This window comes from Tetrao urogallus, assembly GCF_951394365.1.
Source record: "Tetrao urogallus genome assembly, chromosome: 16".
NCBI lineage: Eukaryota > Metazoa > Chordata > Aves > Galliformes > Phasianidae > Tetrao > Tetrao urogallus.
This window is the reverse complement of record NC_136829.1, coordinates 8,439,941-8,458,168: the sequence shown is the minus strand read 5'-3', so window position 1 is coordinate 8,458,168 and position 18,228 is coordinate 8,439,941. Positions and strand designations below refer to the sequence as shown.

The window sequence follows — 18,228 nt, the reverse complement described above, 5'->3', positions numbered from 1 at the left end:
TTCCTCTCCCCTGCAGGCTGCAGTGTGACTGCCAGCACAACACCTGTGGCGGGTCCTGTGACCGCTGCTGCCCTGGCTTCAACCAGTTCCCGTGGAAGCCTGCCACTGCCGACAGTGCCAACGAATGCCAGCGTAAGTCAGGCTTGGGTTCGGCCGCCTTCTTGCCAGCTGTTTCACAGAGCACAGGCTGACCACACTTGACGTGCAGTGCAGTGAAGTCTTTCACCCAAGCGGCGTGCTGAGCGGTGCGCAGCGCCGGGTGACGTGCAGCTCATTGGCACAGCTGCAGCACAGCTTACACGGTGGTTAATTTTGTTTAGTCGAGGCTCGCCCTCAGATCTGTACAGGGCTATGATTCTAATCACGTTTCGGTTCCTCCTGCGTGTCTGAGGGTTCACACAGGCGAGTCCTGTTGCTCAATTCTGTCTCCAAGATGAATTGCACTTGGGTCTGTTTACATACAGGACATCTTTATTTGTCCGGAGAAGCCTTTGGTAAATGCCGACGCTGGAATTTGTGCTGCTGTGGGAGTGCAGAGCACGGAGCATAGCTGCACTGCACCACCTCATAGAAAGGCAGGGCAGCACGGCAGGGCTGGGTCCGGCTGTACAGACAGCACCCCCACTTTGTGATGAAGCTCACAGGTGGGATAAAAGAAGCAAGAATGTTGCCCTCTAAACCAAACTACTGGAGGCCCCAAAGCTGGGTAATTTCTCTTTCTCGTCTCTACATGCCTGCACATACTTTTGTCCTGGTTTTGTGCCTGCTATGTTTTTTTCAGTTTTAAACACAGCCTTGTGGCAGAGTTGTTTCTTGTGTTCTTTCGGGCTCCAAAGCTTGGGTGATTCCCCCAGATACGTGGAGGCAACCTTCCTCATTGAAACCTAACCCATCTGGTATCAAACCCACCAGGAGGAGTTAATATCTTGAGATCCAGGACCCCCACTGGCTGGTGACTTAGCTAAAACCTGTGTTTTCAGCTTGCAATTGCAATGGCCATGCCTACGACTGCTACTACGACCCAGAAGTGGATCGTCACAAAGCCAGCAAAAGTCGCGAGGACAAGTATGAAGGAGGAGGTGTTTGCATTGACTGTCAGGTAGGACAGTGCTGGCAAAGGCTGCTGCAGATCCTTGTGATTGTTTCTGTAGTCACACCAGGAGTTCAGCTTCACTGGCAGCTCTGTGCCCCCGCCCTCTGTTATCATAATTAGGGTCTCTCCCTGGAAATTTGGTCTGTTTGCCATAGGTGAAAGGAGTATACTCTGGTAATAAGAAGAGCACACCTGGGCAGTAACATTTTAGCTGTACCATCTTGCTGGAGAAAGCTCATCACTCCCATTCTCCTAGCCCAAAGCTGTCAGGATGTTTTACCGACTGAAGCAAGTAGAATGGGCTTGAGATCAGATAGGAGCCTGGAACTCAAGCTGGAGTTATGCAAGGACTCAGAGATTACACAGGAAACGCTTTGCTTTCAAATCAGTGTATGGAATTTTGATCAGATTTAGGTCTTCTGTGTGCTCCCAAGTCGCTCCCTCTGGACCCTGTTAGGAAATCTGACAGATGAGCATGAACCCATTCCTGCAGGCAGAGGAACTCATGCCCCTCTCGCTGTCTTTCAGCATCACACCACTGGCGTTAACTGTGAGAGATGTATCCCAGGATACTACCGCTCCCCTGACCACCCGATCGACTCTCCATACATTTGCTATCGTGAGTGTGATTTCCTCTGCAGTTTATAGACACCCTCCTGTGCTTGGTGACCCTGGGATGGATGTCTGTGATCTCCAGGCAGCAGTGGGTTATGTCTGTCCCGCTGGGGAGCCCAGCTTGGTCTGGTGGCTGTGACTGGTGTGACATCCTTCCCCTGAGCCTTCCACTGCCACCACTGCCTCTCCAGGGAACGTGGGGATGCCTGCAACAGCAAGTCAGGTTGTGCTGCTTTCCTTGGGACTGCACAGTGTGACGGGGACAGTGGTAGCAATTCCTCTAAGTCAGATTCGTTCTGAAGAGGCAAAATCACACTTATTATTTTTGGAGAGAATTTGCAGAATTTGTGGAGCCTCTTTTGGAAACTGCGTCGTAGCAGCGCCCCTTTTGTGCTTGTGATGACACTGCTGTCCCCTCTGTAGGCTGCAACTGCAAATCCGACTTCACCGATGGCACTTGTGAGGACCTCACTGGCCGCTGTTACTGCAAACCCAATTACACTGGGGAGCACTGCGATGCCTGCGCTGAGGGGTACCTGGACTTCCCCCACTGCTACCGTGAGTACACAGAGAGAGGCCATGCGTGGCCAAGTCCAGGATCTCTTAGACTCAACAGGTGTAGGAAGGGTCAGGGCCCTCTGTTAGGGGCTGCTCTCTCTCTTTATCCCATGCCACATTGGTACTCCTGTCCATCTGTTCCACAGATGTAAATTGGGCTGGACTTGATGTGGGTTGAGATGGAGACAGAGGGTCAGTGGGAACTTCCTATTTGTCCAATGTTTGATCTCCCAATTTCTGTGCAGGAGGAAAAAGCATCATTCAGGAGCCTGCGTTAAGAGTGGCTGTAATTGATTTTTGGTATGGTATGATGACCTGTGCAATGTCTCTTTCTCCACACAGCTGTTCCAGCCTTTGCTTATAACGATACTGGAGAACAAGTTCTCCCTGCAGGACAGATAATAAGTAAGAACTGCAATTTTCCTTGTCTTTGGCAATCACCCTGCTATTATCATGTCCTCTCAAGCAAGATCAGGTCTTCAGCTTACAGAGCTTGTAGGTTGTAAGAGACAAGCCTGACACACAGTGGTTCCGAGAAAGCAGGCAGCTGAGGGGTAGGAGAAAGTGAGCTTTATGATCCCGTTATCGTAGATAGGGAAACTCAGAGCATGACTGTGTGTTTTCTTCTGAGGTTCAAACCATGAGGGAATGGCCTTTCTGGCCTCCCTATAAGCAGCACCCTAAGACCATGGAGGGGCTGTGGCTGAGCTGGAATTCAAGCTGTATTCTCCCTGATCTCAGCCTTTGGGTTTTGATACAGACCTGTCCTGCCATGCATGCTGTCGCTCTCTGTAGGCTGGAAGGCACGGTGGGTCTGTGCTGACAGCCCCTCTGCACAAAGCCAGAGCAGCACTGCTGCAAGTGTCTGGGAAGCGTGTGCGGACAGCTGCTTTCTCTGTTTGTTTGGAATTCTCAGCCATGCCCCCCTGCACCTCCCTCCTCTCTGACAATCACCCCTCTCAGCTGATCTCTTCCTTTGTCCTTTTTCTTCTCTTTTCCCACTATATCCTCCCCTGTCTCATGCTCCCCACTGTGCTGCAGATAACCTTTTCCTTCCTTCTGATACTCTAAACTCTGTATCTTCCAGGCAGGCTTTTCTTTTCTGAGATGGAATTTCTCACTTCCCTTCTCATTTCCCTGCCTCCCCCTGCCTCTGCTTGCTAGGCAAGTTTTGCACTTCCCTCCCTCAGCCCATCACCCATACTGTTGCTGAGTTGGATGAGGGCCCTAACAGGGAGAAGGGCTTGAATTCAGCAGGGAAGGAGCCAATGCCCCACCCTTAGTAGCTGAAATCCATGGTAATTTGTGCACAGCTCTTTGACAGTGCTTCGCCAAATCAGCCCTGAGTGACCTGTGCAGGCAGCATTAGTCTGCTCTGTACATTGCCCTGCTGCCAGACCAGCACCTTGCACACTGTGTGATGAAGAGATTTCCCAGCCATGCTGTGACCCCACAAGCCAGCTGTGCTGCTCACCTAAGCAGGCTTTGGTTAAAACATTTGCATCTGATACGAAGGTTATTAGGGGAAAACCTTGTGAGCTGTTGTCTTGCATTGCATCCCCTTCTCTGTCCTTATGGACCTCTGCCAAGCAACAGAGATCTCATCTTTTGTCCTCTTCATGTTGCCTGTTGTGCCCCCCTGCAGACTGTGACTGCTATGCCGGTGGGACAGAAGGCAATGCGTGCCGCAAGGACCCTCGGGTGGGGATGTGTGTGTGCAAACCCAACTTCCAGGGGACACACTGTGACCAGTGCACTCCAGGCCACTATGGACCCCTCTGCCAGCGTGAGTGACTCAGGGTTAGCAGCCCCGTGCCTTCCCCTGCTCACCTCCCTGCTTCTTCCCACCCTCCACTCACTCTGCAGAAAGGAATTCTCCAGCCTCACTTCCAAGTGACAAATTCCCAGGACTTTTGCTGGTATTTTCCACCCAACCGTGACCCTCTAGTGTCCTCCCAGCCCTGGGGTGCTGTTGAGAAATTCCATATGGATGTGAGCTCTGGGCTGGGCATATTTGCTGTCAGCTCTGTCCCCTGTGGTTTCTCCAGTTTCCAGCCCAGAGGAAACAGGAGTTTGGTTCCTTTCTTAGGAGGGGAAAACACTTAAGAAGCTGTTTATTAACTAGTGCCCTTTTTGCTTTCCAGCCTGCCAGTGCTCTGGCCCGGGTCAGTACGATGGCACCTGTGACAGTGAGACAGGACAGTGCCTGTGTCGAACAGGATTTGAAGGTCACTCGTGTGATCAGTGCGCCCCTGGCTACTTCAACTACCCACTGTGCCAGCGTGAGTATCTGTGCTCCCCAGGCCTGGGTGGGTTCCATGAATGGACCGGTGTGCAGCAGATACCCTGAGGTGATCTCTGCCTTGCTTACTACAGATGCTTTACTGGAGAAAAGACGCCCAAAAATGAGCACAAGACAAGGGTGGCACAGAGGCAGTCAGTGTGAGAACAGCAGTTTGCCTTTGCCAGCTGTAGGGTAGATATTACAGCAAAGCCAGCGTCTTCTGGTAGGATTTTGGAGGAAGACTAGAAAGTGGTTGTGTGGGCATTTTGGAGGACATGGAAAAATGGGCAGAGATCAAACAGCTTGAATGCTTACGTGGCTGTTCGAGAGCCTCAGAAAATGCCCTGTTGTGCCACAGGCTTTGCTCCTGGAAATCAGAAGGTGTTTTCCCTCTGTTGCAGTGTGTGGCTGCAGTGCTGTTGGGACGCTGCCGGGAGGCTGCGACTCCTCTGGGAGATGTTTCTGCAAGGCTGAGTTCACAGGGCCACGGTGTGAGCAATGCAGCTCTGGGCACCACTCCTACCCCCACTGCTATGGTAAGGACCTGCGGCAGCAGCAAAGGGATGGGAATGGCCTCGAGTCAGGGCACTCTGTCTCCCCAAAACATCTGTCAGGGGAGCTGTTTGCTCCAACTGAAGGAGAACGAGCTGGGGCTGTGCTGGCAAGGCAGCTGAGGACCACATCTGGTGGTTTCCTTGTGAGGATGTGCAGCTGAATGCGGAGCAGAGAAGCCCACCCAGCTCCCTGCTCAAAATGCATCAGCTATAAAAATTGCTAGAGTGTGCCTCAAGTTTGGGTTATTCACATGGGACATTTAAATGAGCATTAACACTCAGTTCCAGCTGGTCTGTCACGTTCCCCTTTCTTTGGAAATGAAAAAACATGCCTTTCTTTGGAGAATGTTGATGCTTCTCAACATCACCCGTGTAATTTGCAGTAAGAATTTGGCGGGCTTGTTCTGGAGGTCATGGATCATGCCAAAGCCTGGAGGAGGAGCAATTGTTATTAGTCACACTTCCTCATCACAACCCAGCTGTGACCAAATGTCCCAGCTTACACCTTCTTGTCTCTCTTTAGTTCATGGGTCTCCAACCTTTTGGCTTGCCTGGGCTGCACTGGGTGAAGAGTAATTGCATGGGACCATATATAATACATACAACATAGTTAATGTATATAAGTAGCAATTTTAATATATATATATTTTTAATTAAAATGTTAAAAAAGAGGGCAACAAAAACATTAAACTGATGGGTTGGACACATGCTTTTGTGCATTAACTTGCTAAAAGGTGCATTGAATAGGCTGTAAAAACAAATTCACCACCTCTCAGGGTCATTTTCCTGGTATGGCTGTGATCTGGATGAAGGTATTCCCCATGTCTCTGCGGAATTAAGAAATGAACTCTTTTTATATAAATAACTAATCTGTGTGGGAGCAACTGACAATTGAGAGCTGCAGTGCTTGGCCATGGTTCAGGCGTTTCATCAGAGTCCTGTTCTTCCAGCTTGCTCCTGTGACTCCCGGGGTGCTGTGGACAACAACTGCAGCCCAGCCGGCCAATGTCGATGCCATGTGAATTTTGCAGGGCACACCTGCAACCAGTGTGCCCTGGGCTTCTATGGGTACCCCAGCTGCACACGTGAGTAACCACCCTTGTGAGCAGATCTTAGGGGAGGGAAGGGAATAGCTGCCGTTACTGGCTCAGTAATGGTTTCCCTTTCTGAAATGCAGCTCCAAGGGTTATATATGAATAAAACCGGCTCTTGCAGCAGGAATCAATTTTCTTGTGCACAGTTCACCTGGCTATCTCATCTGATAGGCATGCTATGTAATGAGGAAACATCTCTAAGGAATGCTTCCCCAGAGGCTGTGCAGTTCTGTCTCTCCAAGCTCGTTGTCACTAACAGCAAGAGCTCAGGTCTGTCTGGTTGGTTGGAAATAAAATTCAGTCTGGATATATGGCCTCTGAAACAGACCTACAGATAATGAATATGTTCAGGCTCCCTCTCTGAAAGATCAGAATTTGGAGTTTCATGTCAGCCCCAGATTCAAGGAGAGAGCTTTCCAGTGACTTCTCTGGGCACTGCATCACTCCTGCTGGTGCCAGGGCTGAGTTCTGGTTACTCTGAATGGCCCTCTCCAGCTCTGGGCAGTGTCCCCATCTCCCTCCTGTTGGCAGCCTGACTGGAAGCCAGATGTATTCTTCTGTCTCCCAGCAAGAATTTACTGCTCATTAAAAAAATAATCTGTGATACCATTTCCCTGAAGCTACAAAAGAGCATCGTCACCCTCTTGCACCATACTAAATGTAGATGCCTGAGCTGCAGCCAGCTGGCAGAGCACTCCTTGCAACTGCTGATGCCGGCAATATGCCTTTGAAGAGGCTGAAGGCATGGCTGAAATGGTCTCATAGGAATTCAGTAGTCTTTTTTTTTTTTTCTTCTCTTCTAAAGCAGTATCCAGATTGCAGAGGAGTAGAGGAATCATGGCAGGGAAAGAAGAGGAAAACCTGGCTTTTAAAAATTCTGTTGTTTAATTAACAGTGCTTTGCTGTACCATATCCCCCTTGGCATCAGAGCAGGGAAGGGAATTGAGGAGTGCTGGCTGTGCCAGGAGGGCAGGGGCAGCTCCCCAGCAGCTCGCTGACCTTTCATGTGATATGGCAGCAGGATTGCTGTGTGGTTTGCAGGAGGTTGTGCAGGAAGCACAGAGCCATCACTCTGCCCTCGCCCCCAGCAGAGCCATGGCTGTTCGTGGTCCTGTGCCGTGGACCTGCTGCCCACATGCATCATGGCTGAGCATTGCGCTTTGGAGCCTGGGTGCAAATGAGCTTTTGCAGATCTGTCGTTGCTTGCTGATCGTTTTGGAATGAGATCACACGTTCCCTTTTTTTTAACCAAAACTTCTCTCCCCGCCACTGAAAAACACATAGATGTACGTGAATGGCTCTGATAAAAAATGTGAAAACATTGTTTTCCTTAAAAGATTTATTCTTTTTTTTTTACTAGATGAAAGAATGAGTGCATTTGTTATTTATAACCTGTTTTTGACTACTTCAGTGATGGTGAAGGTCAGGCAGACAAAAGAGGTTGCTGGAGGGAGGCCTTGAATGCAGGAGTCTTTGTGCCCTGCAAGCCCAGCAGTTCCTCTCCCCTCTTTTGCAGCATGCCAGTGCTCCAGGGAGGGCTCTCTGCACAGCACGTGTGACCAGGAGACGGGGCAGTGCAGCTGCCGGCCCAAAGTGACGGGGCTGCGCTGTGACAGCTGCGTGCTGGGCGCCTATGGATTTCCACACTGTGAAGGTAGGAGCTCCTTTCTCCTCCTGGGACAGGGACCCTGGGGTCCTGGACATGGTGTGGTGCTGGTAAATGGGATGTCGTTCCCTAACAGTTATGTCAGTGAAGAAATGACTGCTTTGAAGAGCAATCAGGATGTGAGTTGTCTCTTTATAAATCCCTCCTCGTGCCTCTCTTTTCTAGTGGGCTCCTGTAACCCAGCTGGGTTAGTGACTGCAGATCCCTCGCTGGCCCCAGTGAGTATCATCAGATGAACCTGCCCAACCTCTGCAGGCCATTTCATTCATTTATTTATTTGTTTGTTTGTTTAGCATGATCCCTCTTTTTCTCACTTGGGCCAAATCATTCCTAAAGCACAGTTCTAGAAGCAGCCATTGCTCACTGTAGGGTAGCAGACACAATGTTCAGCCACTGTTACGTAAATTCTCACCTGCTCTTTTCTCCTCCATTTCTCCAGGGCTCCTGTGCATGTCGGGCATATGTTGAAGGCCCAGCTTGTGACAGATGCAAGCCCTTGTACTGGAACCTGACTCCAGATAACCCTTATGGCTGCACAAGTAAGGAAATGGCAACGCACAACCCCAAGAAGTCCTTTCCACATTGTAATGATACAAGATTCAAACCCAAGCCAGTGGGGGCCACCACTTTTGGATGGAAGTGATACCTTTCCTTCCTTCTTACCATGAGATATGTCAGTGTTGGAGGTACCTGGGGCACCTCTTTGAGAGGGAAAAGGCTAGAGCCTTTGCTTGGAGTGGAACACAGAGCTCGTGCAATGAGTTCTTGGCCCCCCGCTGAAGACCTTGCACACTTAGACTTTCATGGCCCATTGTGAAGAAAAGTCAAATGTCTTTGACAGTTGTATCTGTAATGATAACTGTCCAAAATGAAAAGTGAGCCCATGTGCAATGCTACCCTCTACTTGACCAGCTCCCAGGTCCTGTTATCCCAGGCAGCGTCCTCTGGTATGGTGGGCAATGATTACCCATCAGGTTTCTTCTCAGGTGCTGAATGCTCTTCTGAATTTCTTGTTCCTCTTCCCCTCTTCAGGCTGCAAGTGTGAGACCAAGGGCACCATCAGTGGAATTGCAGAGTGCCAGCAGGTGGGTTTGCTTTTCTGTGCCTCCAGGCACATCTGAAACTGTGCTGTCTTGGGTGTGTTTCAGCTCTCCCAGCAGCTGCTGGAGACTCCCATCCTGATGCTGAACTCTCAAAGGTCACACCACAATCTGTGCTTGCATGACAATGTAGGATTAAGACCTGTCATAAATTAGGCACCTAAATATTTCTGGGTCTGGCCCAGGATGCCTGGATTTTTGTTTGCCTGAATTTTTGGGCAGTTGCACTTATCTGGCCCTTATCTGGCCCACCCACACACAGGAAGCATGAAACTCACAATGTTCCTCCAGCACCTCTGACTAGAACCCATGTAGCTGAGTAACGGCTCAGCCATGAGGAACAATGAGAGGGAATCAGCTCCCACCCCTGCTCTGTCCTAGGGCAATGGGCAGTGTTTCTGCAAACCGAACACCTGTGGCCAGTTGTGCTCAACGTGCAAAGATGGCTTCTTCAGTATGGAGAACGCAAATTACTTTGGCTGCCAAGGTGAGTTCCCTTCTGACATGTCTGGTGAAGGAGGGGGGCACACGGGATGAACCTGGAGCAAGCGTCTGCATACCTCAACTGATTGGTGGCCTTGGAGAGAAGGAGCAGACGTCCCACCTCTTTCTTTTTGGCATACTGTGACCTAGAACATGTGCTGGATCTTACTGGGTATCTGGAAACCCAAATTCATGCTTTTACCACTGGTTGAGGTCCTTAAGGTTAGGGATGGGAGCCCGGTGGTCGTGTCCTCGCAGCTGTCCCCCTTCCTCCCGTTGGGAGCAGGTGGACCTGGACACGTGGGGTTGGCTGCTTTCCATCGTGACCATGGGAAGAGGAGAAGGAGGAGATCCGGCCGCCGTCGGCTGGCCCACACAGTCCCGGAAGGGTTGGGAAGAGGGAACAAGGCCGCTGTGCTGCGGTGCCTGGCTGTGAGGGCTTGCAGACCTTGTTCCTCCCGCAGCCGTTGGATATCTGCAAATAGCTCGGCGCTGAGGTGGAAGAGGAGCTGATCCAAGCGGGGCCAGGGCCAATATGAAAACGGATACAATGGAATAAAAATAGTGGCCCCGGCCTCCCCACCCGCTGGGGTGCGCCTTTGATTAGGGACCAGCAGCTCGTTAGCGTGGCGGGAATGTAAACAGGCGCTTCCTGCCCACAGGCTGCCGTTGCGACGTCGGTGGGTCGCTGGGGCCGTCCTGCGAGGAGCGGAGCGGAGCCTGCCGCTGCCGGCACAACACGCGTGGGCCCACCTGCACTCAGTAAGCTGCACCTCGGGGCCCTGCCTCGTGCCCATCCCTTGGGGCTGGTGTGTCCTGCGTGGGGACCTGGTCGCCTGGATGGCAGCCACGCGTTGGCTGAGGTGTCCTCCTGCCTGCAGCGAAGGCGTGAAGCGTCTGAAACTAGCAGCTCAAGAGGCGAAAGGGGCTGGGGGTGAGCTGGGTGAGTCCAGAGCCTTTCCCTGCTGATAAAAGTCACGGTGCTCCTTCTCTTCCCCAGACCTGTGCGGGATCATTATTTCCCTGACCTTCACCACCTGAAATTTGAGCTGGAGGAAGGGACGACGCCGGACGGCCGGGCTGTGCGCTTCGGCTACAACCCGCTGGAGTTTGAGGGCTTCAGTTGGCGCGGATATGCACAGATGTCCTCCATCCAGGTACACTGGTCCCAGCCCAGCTCCCCCTGGGGAGGATGCAGCCAGCAGAAAGCTGACGTGTTTTTGGCACACATCTGTTACTCCAAGCGCCTCTCAGAGCCACGTGGCAGCCAACATAAACAGCACAGTGTATATATAGCCTGTTTGTGGAGATATTTCCTGTAGTTCTGGGGACGGCATAGACTGATGAGGGGAAAGATCCTAAACTGGGAGTCCCCTGACATCCTAATCCGGTTAGACAGAGGTGGTCGCTTGGTGATTGCTTACAGGGATGTCTATAAACACTGTCTCGGGATTTCCTTGTGGCTGTTTCCTCTGACTCTGCTCTTTCTTGCATCTTTCCGCATAACCTTCTCACATTTTTCCGAAAATAAAGCAGATTCTTTGCTTCCATATTCAGCTCAGACCTCAGCTTCGGCTCTTGCTGACAGACGGTTTGCCATAAATATGATTTACACTAACCTGGAATTGTCTAAGCCCCAGAGATTAAGCTGTTTCATCTCTTGACTCTCTTATTCTCATTGGATTCTTCTTCTGCATGGCACCTGCTGAAGTGTCACCTGTGTGTGTGTTTGGGGATAGAGTGCAGGGCAGTTGTTCTCCTACAGTCTTGTCCCATTTAAGGTTCCTTATGCTGGTGTGTGTACTTTCAGTTTTCTTTACTATTTTTCACACTTAAGTGAAATAACAGAGAGGCCAGAGGTGTTGACTCTTTTCCATTGAATTTGTACCTAGGAGCTGGGCAGCAACTACTGTAGGTTCCCTTGAGAAAATTCTAGCCTTTAAAGTTTAAGGATGATGCTCATGCTCAAGCTCTTGGCTTTGTTTTGCATCCAGTGTTGGCACCGAGATAGAAATAGGCCTTGATAGAAGGGCAAACTCATGGCTATCTGCTGGCAGTTCTCTCCTGTAGTTTGCGTTCTAAAAGGTCTTTCCAGTTTGCTCTCCTGTGGGTGTATAACTGCAGCTCCCAGGAACACAACGCTCCTTAGGAGTCTCCCCAGGCATGGCCCCTGCTTTCCACCATAAGCAGAAGGGCTATTCAAGCAGGTGTTTAGGCCTCTTCAAAGTGAGTGTTACCTAAGGCATCTGTTTAAATTAGGACTTCCCAAGCAGTATCCAGATAGGCAGAGGACTGATGCACGCTCAGTGACGCATTTCCTTGGCACCGGTGGTTCTCAGCCTTGCATTTTCCTGGGGATGAGGAATGAACTCCATTTGCAGTCTTCTCTGTTGGCATCTTGTCAGAGATGTGGAAGCACAAGAGCAGTGGCTTCAGCATTTGCTACCTGCTGGCTGGTTGTGTCACAAAGCCAAAAAGCATTATGTGCATAAGAAAAGCAAGGATTTCTTAAAACCTCTCCTCTGACTTGGCACGTGTACCAGGCTAGCTGAACAACCCCGCTGTGCCTGAGAACTTTCCAGACGCGGTCAGAGGCTTCCCACCCCTTTCCACTGTCAGCTCGCGTGCTCTGCAGGCAGCCCTGCAGGGGATGTCGTCGTGAGGTGCCCGTGCTGGGGCTGTAGGGCCAGGTGCTTGTCTTCTCCTTGCGCTGTGGCATGTCGCTTTGGGAGCAGTGAGCCAAGCGGCTGCGCTTGGGCTGGTGGCTGTCAGCGGTGGAGGTAATTGAAGGTGTGCTCTGCTTCTCTCCCCTTTCTCTCTCCCACCAGCCCAAGGTAGTGGTGACTCTCAATGTGACCTCCCCCGACCTCTTCCGCCTCGTCTTCCGCTACGTCAGCCGGGGGTCCGCCAGTGTTGAAGGGAGGGTCTCGGTCGTTGAGGAAGGAAAGTTTAATATTTGTGGCAACTGTAAGTGCATTTTTCACTTCTAGACTAACTCAGAGCATTCCACGCTGCGACACTGCTCCTCTGCCCCTTCTCCTGTCTGAGGTGTGACTGTCCCACGTGTGCCCATCCTGAGTGTGCCCATCCCAGGTGGCTGGCCAGTGCTGTGCCATGGGATGGTGGGGAGGGGGAAGAGAGGCAGGCAGGCAGGCAGGTAGGCAGGTGGGTGAGGCTCCCCTGCAGAGCAGGTGAGTGGCCAGGAGCTGGCCTCCCAGTGACGTGTGCCCCATGTGCTTTTTTGCTTTTTGCAGAATAAAATCAGAGTCACTGTAAACGTGAAGGAGGCAGAGCTCTATCTGTTCCATGTCATCCTGAGGTATATTAATTCAGGAGGGGCCACTGTATATGGCAAAATTACAGCTTATCAGCCACGAAGGAGAGGTAAGGATCCCAGACTGCTCTGCTTTCCTGCACCATCGCCACCTCCTCCCCATTCCAGGCAACCTTCTTCATCATCCTTTGCAGAAGACACTTCCATATGGCTTTACCTGTTAGATCTGCCCTTCCAACTCAAAGGCTGATTTGAGCCTATAGCCTCCTTTATTTAACACAGCATTAGAAAGCTGGTCTCCAGTTGTGGAGCTACTCATTGAGGACTGTTATCAGTCAGACTGTTGGTGGATAAGGCTGTTGTACAACTAGATACAGTCTCTCCAGCAAGGGGCAGAGTCACCACAGTGCCCCAGGCAGAACTGAGCTGAGTTTCCACAAAACCAGAATCTGCCAAGTGCTGGCAGTGGGATCCAAACTTTGGTAGCTGGACATAGTCTTAGCAGCTACTCTGATGTGTGCAAGCTTGTCCTTGCTTTGTGCATCTCCTAAAACATGCTGCTGGCATCACAGTCTTTGGAAGTCTTTGACTTGAAATTGCATGTTACACAGGCAGTGCACTCCAGTGATTAGCTTCTTACCAAGACACAAGCTGCTGAAGAGGAAGAAGAGCCACAATAAGGTGGCTGAGCAAGCCTAGAGACCTGGGCATCAGTTATTTTGGGAGCAGAATTGTGTGGGTACAGACCTGAAGCCCTGCAAGTACCCTAGGGCACAGCTGGCTGATTGATTTTGCCTCTCTGTGAAGTGTACAGCCACATTATCCTGCTGTACTTGCACAGTACAAGGTTGCTGACATCAGCAAATTAATTTATTTGTATGTGAAGTTCTGTCCTCTTTCTTGAGTTGACATAGAAGATGTTTTGCCTTTGATCTGATATACAAAGTTTGAAATGCCAAGATATTATTCTTTTTCTTTTTTTTTTTTTTTTTTGGAGGGGAAAAATTGCTGGTAATTTTAAGGCCAGCCATATTACACAGCAGAAAGCCGAGAGGAGCATGAATGAAGCTCATGCTTGAGGATCCCACTGAAAGTCAGGAAGTATTTGAACTTTCCTGTCCAGCAGCAGAGCTTATTTGCCCCATGATGTGCTTCTCTCCTTGCTCAGAAGCAGCGTTTGATTTTTTTATAGTGTTGAAAGGCAAACTGCTGGACTGCTACACCAACAAAGGGATCCAGGAGAGCAGCTTCCTTCATAGACCAAATTGGCCTGAGAAATACTGGGCCACCTTCTGCCTGGGTGGAGTGGGCAAGTGGTAAAAGACAGAGCAGCTGGAAAAGAAGATAAAAGGTCTTATTTGACCATTTAATCTCTCTGCTTGAAGAAGATGAGCAAGATGTGGCTTGTGAAAAGGGAAGCCTTTTCCAAGCATATGGTCTACTGGCCAGTTCTTCCCTCTCCACCTCCACAACCCATCTCAGTTTGAGTTGTGTAAGCTCTCAAAGGAGTCCTCTCAAAGTTCAGCTCGTCAAGAAATCTGCCACATGACCTATTCAGGGAAGTCTCTTCATTCCTCACATCCTCACCTTTGCTTCCCATCTGTGAAAGTGAGAGTTTGGCCCCAGCTGAAGCCAGGCTGCTGCAGCTCTAGCACACACGAGGAGAGGCTGACTCATCCCAGCAGCAGCAAAAGCCCTTGCTTTAGTTTCTGACCCTCTGCAATTTGCCTTGATGTCCATGTACAATACCAAGACAGTCAGCGTGTGGCATTCTCCACTTCTTCATGTCATCTGCTCCATATTCAGTGAATCCCCCTTAACCGTGTGCTTAAAAACCCTCCTGAAACTGCTGGGCAGGCGGTCTGCTTCTAGGTGCTCTGCTATTTTTTCGTCCAAAGTTAATGAATAGAATGGTTACAGGAATGTGTCAGCTGAGCCAAGGAGCTATTCAGCTGCACTCCTGCAGGTTAAAATCATTATCTAAATCTCAGTCCATGGCAGACAAGGAGGACGGGAGCACAGACTGGGAGTCTGAGAGTTTGCGAGAAGACGGTTAACTTGCCGGTGGACTTGGGATCAGAATATCCCTAAGGAAGAACGTATCTGGGCAATTCTTTTTGTCTGTCTCAGAATAAATTCTTCACAAATGAGTTCCTTCTCTAGCAGGAAGAATGCTCTTTGGTGTGGATACTCTGCGCTTTGCAGTCCAGGTATGCAGAGCACACTGTGAGAGCTGTGGATTAGCATTAAGGATTACAGTGATTTTAATATTTTTTTTCCTGTGAAGCTACTGAGTAGATTCAGAGCAGATGTCTCTGTTATGGGTCAACGTGGGATTGTGGGGCATCTTACAGCAGCACCAAGAGAGCAGCAGCCCAGGGCTCCCTGCTGCACTACAGAGCTGCTCTCCTGAGCGCAGCCTCTGATTTGCAGCCCCAGACTTTCTATCCCCTCCCCAGTGCCTTCAAAGCCTCTTGTCCCTCCCACTCCAGGTACAGAGCAGAGCAAGCAGATTGTCTTTGCTCCCAGCACGGAGCCAGCGTTTGTCACTGTCCCCCAGAACAGCTTTGGGGAGCCCTTCGTACTCAACCCCAACACCTGGTCTCTGATTGTCGAAGCAGAGGGTGTGCTGCTGGTAAGGACCAGCCCCTGTGTTCCATCTACCATGAAGAGCTTCAGCAGCTCTACACGGACAGGTATCCTACATGGAACTCACTCTCCTTTTTCTCTGCCTAGGACTATCTGGTCTTGCTACCCAGCTCATACTATGAAGCTCCAATATTGCAGCTAAAGGTCACAGATCCGTGTACATACCAGCCAGCCCCAGAACAAGCCACCCAGAAGTAAGAATCTCTGTATTTTTGTGCCATGTGGGACTCAGCTCTTGGTCTGGAGTTTAGAAAAATAGTGTACATCTGATGAGAGTCTGGATGCAGTAAAATTGTTTTGTGGAGTGCTTGCCATAGTTGATAAAGTCTGGTGAGCCTGCACTGGCCTAGAAGTCCAATGCACAGGTCGCCTCATCCATGGCACAGTCAGTCTGTGTTCTTACAGGCCCTGGAGATCCAACACAGTAAGACCATAGCCCTTTCCTGTGCTGGGATACATTCCCAGTGTCGTATATGTCAGTTAGTAGTGCTGGAAAATGGCTACAAGTTAGTGCTTGCTGGACTATTTAAAATGAATGGGCAGAGTCTGGTCAGTGCTTAGAGCATCACAGTACATCTGCTTGTGCTGCCCAGGACCCCTCTGTCCATGCAGGTAGGGAGGCTGGGTGGGTTCTGGACATCACCTATCTTCTCCACTATAGCAGCACTCCTCAGCATAAAGCACAACTCGAAGGGGAGAAGTTTTTTGTTCTGACTGTTCTTGCTGGTCCTGTAACAAATGGTCTTGCACCACAATTACTCGAGATGCTTCTTTGGGCAGGGCAGTCTTCATATGTGTCCTTGGCTCTTACAATTGTTACATAACAAAAGCTCTTTTCAAATTCTTATGCTTTTAGTTGCCTCTTGTATAAGTACCTGTCTCTGGATGGCTTCCCTGCTGTGGCAGGGGTGGATGCGGTGTGCAGGCTGGACAACAGGTTACCCAGAGGCTGTCCCATGGAGCAGCTCACCCCTTCCCATCCCTGGATGGCAATGTGCAGTGGCAATGATGTGAGTAGCACTTCTGCTTCATCTCTTGCATGGTGGCAGTCATCTCTGCACTGTCCGGTGCTTTGCATACACTTGGGCAGGTTATCAAAAGGATGTTGCACCCAAGTGCACCTCAGTTGCTCCATCAGTGTTGGGGCTGTGCTTGCATGCCCTGTTCCTCAAGACCAAAAGCAGTGTCTTGCATACAAACAACTTACAAAGGTTGCATGGTATTTGCATGGTACGTGGTAAGGGCTGTCGCATCCTCTCAGTCCCCTGCAGTCCTGGCTTGTACCCCTAGAGTGTTCTCTGAGAGTCTACAGTATGCAGGTAACAGAGGTGAAGACACTCTGCAGGCAGCTGGACACAGGGGCACAAACCTGAGGGTGTAAAGCTGAAACAGATCACCCCAAGCAAACAAGTAGCATGTGCTTCTGAGTATGGCTTGTTCTGCCCTGATTCACTCAGCAACAATTGCTGCACAGGGACAAGGGGGAGATTGATTTGAGGACCAGAGCTGTGAACACCTTTTAATTCATGATCACTTGGAATGCCACAAATGCCATTGTGTGTCTTTTCCCGTGAGGGGCGCAAGCAGCAGTGGGGTGCAAACTCCAGTGTTTGCTGCAGAGGATTTGTAACATGGGCATCACATGTCCTCGCTATGGGAGGTGGGACAGGGCCCCCTCCTCCAGCTGTGTCTCTGTTCTCCAGGTGGAAGTCCAGCTGTCGCTGCCTGTTGCCCAACCTGGAAAATACATGTTGGTGGTGGAGTATGCCAACCCCAATGCTTTGCATCCGGTGGGTGTTGCCATCAGCTCACCGCACTTAGCCATGCAGCAGGGCACGTTCACCTTCTACCCGTGTGTCTACAGGTATGGTGAGCTCTGAGATACTAAGTTCAGTCTTCCTGTGACCTGGCTAGGGCAGACTTCCTTGATTGAGCTTGTTCTGCCTTATGGCATAAGGAAAGCAATGCTGCAATGTTGTATATCTAAGCTGCATGTGTCCAAACTGATTCTAACTGGATGTGGATTTTACTGACTGGCTGACCCTGGGAACTGCGTGGCATCCCTGGCACATTATCGTGCCAGCAGGGTCCTGTAATACCTCTGCCAAGTGGCCTATTGCTCCTATTTGCAACTGGGTACATTGGTAGGGGCCCTGGTTTGGGGAATGGCCTACAGGCAGATTTATTGGAGCCAGTGGTGAAGGTCAAACTATGCCCCTTACTATAGAAGTGTCTGACTTCAGGCTGCAAACTGTGCAGTGGGAAACAAATGTCTGAGGTGTCCTTGGGAAACCTGCCAGAAAAGGCATCAAAAGATTTACAGGGATTTTGTCTAAATGCCTCTGGGACATATAGCTGGCAAGACAAGAAATGTGTCACGACCCTGCTCAAAATCTATTTTTGTCTCACAGTTTCCTTTGTCGAGGGGTTGCTGTGGATTCCCAGAGCAGATTGGCAACTTTTGAACTTACTTCAGAGGCCACGATTCGGTTCATCGCTGACCTGGCTGACTTCTTCCTGGTGAGGCTCCCTCTCACAAGTTGCTGTTAACAGATTGCAAGGAGAGGTGGGAGCAGTACCTGGCTCTGGTTGGGCTGGATGCTAGATCTCCATCTATGTCATGTGCAGTCCGAGGTGGAGAGAGTGTACAGCAGCATGTTTGGAAATAGATCACAGGACTTGGATGTGGGAGAAGATGCTGACAGGAAGCTGCTCTTTGCAGGAGCTGTGCAGCAACATGACAGTACTTCTTCCCACTTTACCTGGAGACATTCATAGTTGCTTAGATGGAGATAGAAGTGGAGCTCCTAAACACCTTAGGAGCTCCTAAACACCAGGGAAGAAGAGGCAGGAAATAG

At 50.4% G+C, this 18,228-nt stretch overlaps 1 protein-coding gene across 1 annotated transcript in view; it reads left to right on the top strand.

The window, feature by feature from the left end:
- The window catches only part of LAMA5 (laminin subunit alpha 5), a gene marked incomplete at both ends in the record, with an annotated part of 77,850 nt that overhangs the window by 39,380 nt on the left and 20,242 nt on the right, over window positions 1-18,228 (top strand). Inside the window, 22 exons of the mRNA XM_079543472.1 lie at window positions 17-132; window positions 981-1,099; window positions 1,622-1,712; window positions 2,132-2,266; window positions 2,609-2,671; window positions 3,912-4,052; window positions 4,411-4,548; window positions 4,952-5,086; window positions 6,055-6,189; window positions 7,715-7,852; window positions 8,030-8,082; window positions 8,304-8,403; window positions 8,897-8,949; window positions 9,346-9,451; window positions 10,110-10,209; window positions 10,448-10,604; window positions 12,276-12,414; window positions 15,214-15,356; window positions 15,458-15,564; window positions 16,227-16,380; window positions 17,074-17,234; window positions 17,782-17,890. Coding sequence (XP_079399598.1) covers window positions 17-132; window positions 981-1,099; window positions 1,622-1,712; window positions 2,132-2,266; window positions 2,609-2,671; window positions 3,912-4,052; window positions 4,411-4,548; window positions 4,952-5,086; window positions 6,055-6,189; window positions 7,715-7,852; window positions 8,030-8,082; window positions 8,304-8,403; window positions 8,897-8,949; window positions 9,346-9,451; window positions 10,110-10,209; window positions 10,448-10,604; window positions 12,276-12,414; window positions 15,214-15,356; window positions 15,458-15,564; window positions 16,227-16,380; window positions 17,074-17,234; window positions 17,782-17,890 — 2,593 coding nt within the window. The remainder of the gene's footprint in view (window positions 1-16; window positions 133-980; window positions 1,100-1,621; window positions 1,713-2,131; window positions 2,267-2,608; window positions 2,672-3,911; window positions 4,053-4,410; window positions 4,549-4,951; window positions 5,087-6,054; window positions 6,190-7,714; window positions 7,853-8,029; window positions 8,083-8,303; window positions 8,404-8,896; window positions 8,950-9,345; window positions 9,452-10,109; window positions 10,210-10,447; window positions 10,605-12,275; window positions 12,415-15,213; window positions 15,357-15,457; window positions 15,565-16,226; window positions 16,381-17,073; window positions 17,235-17,781; window positions 17,891-18,228) is intronic.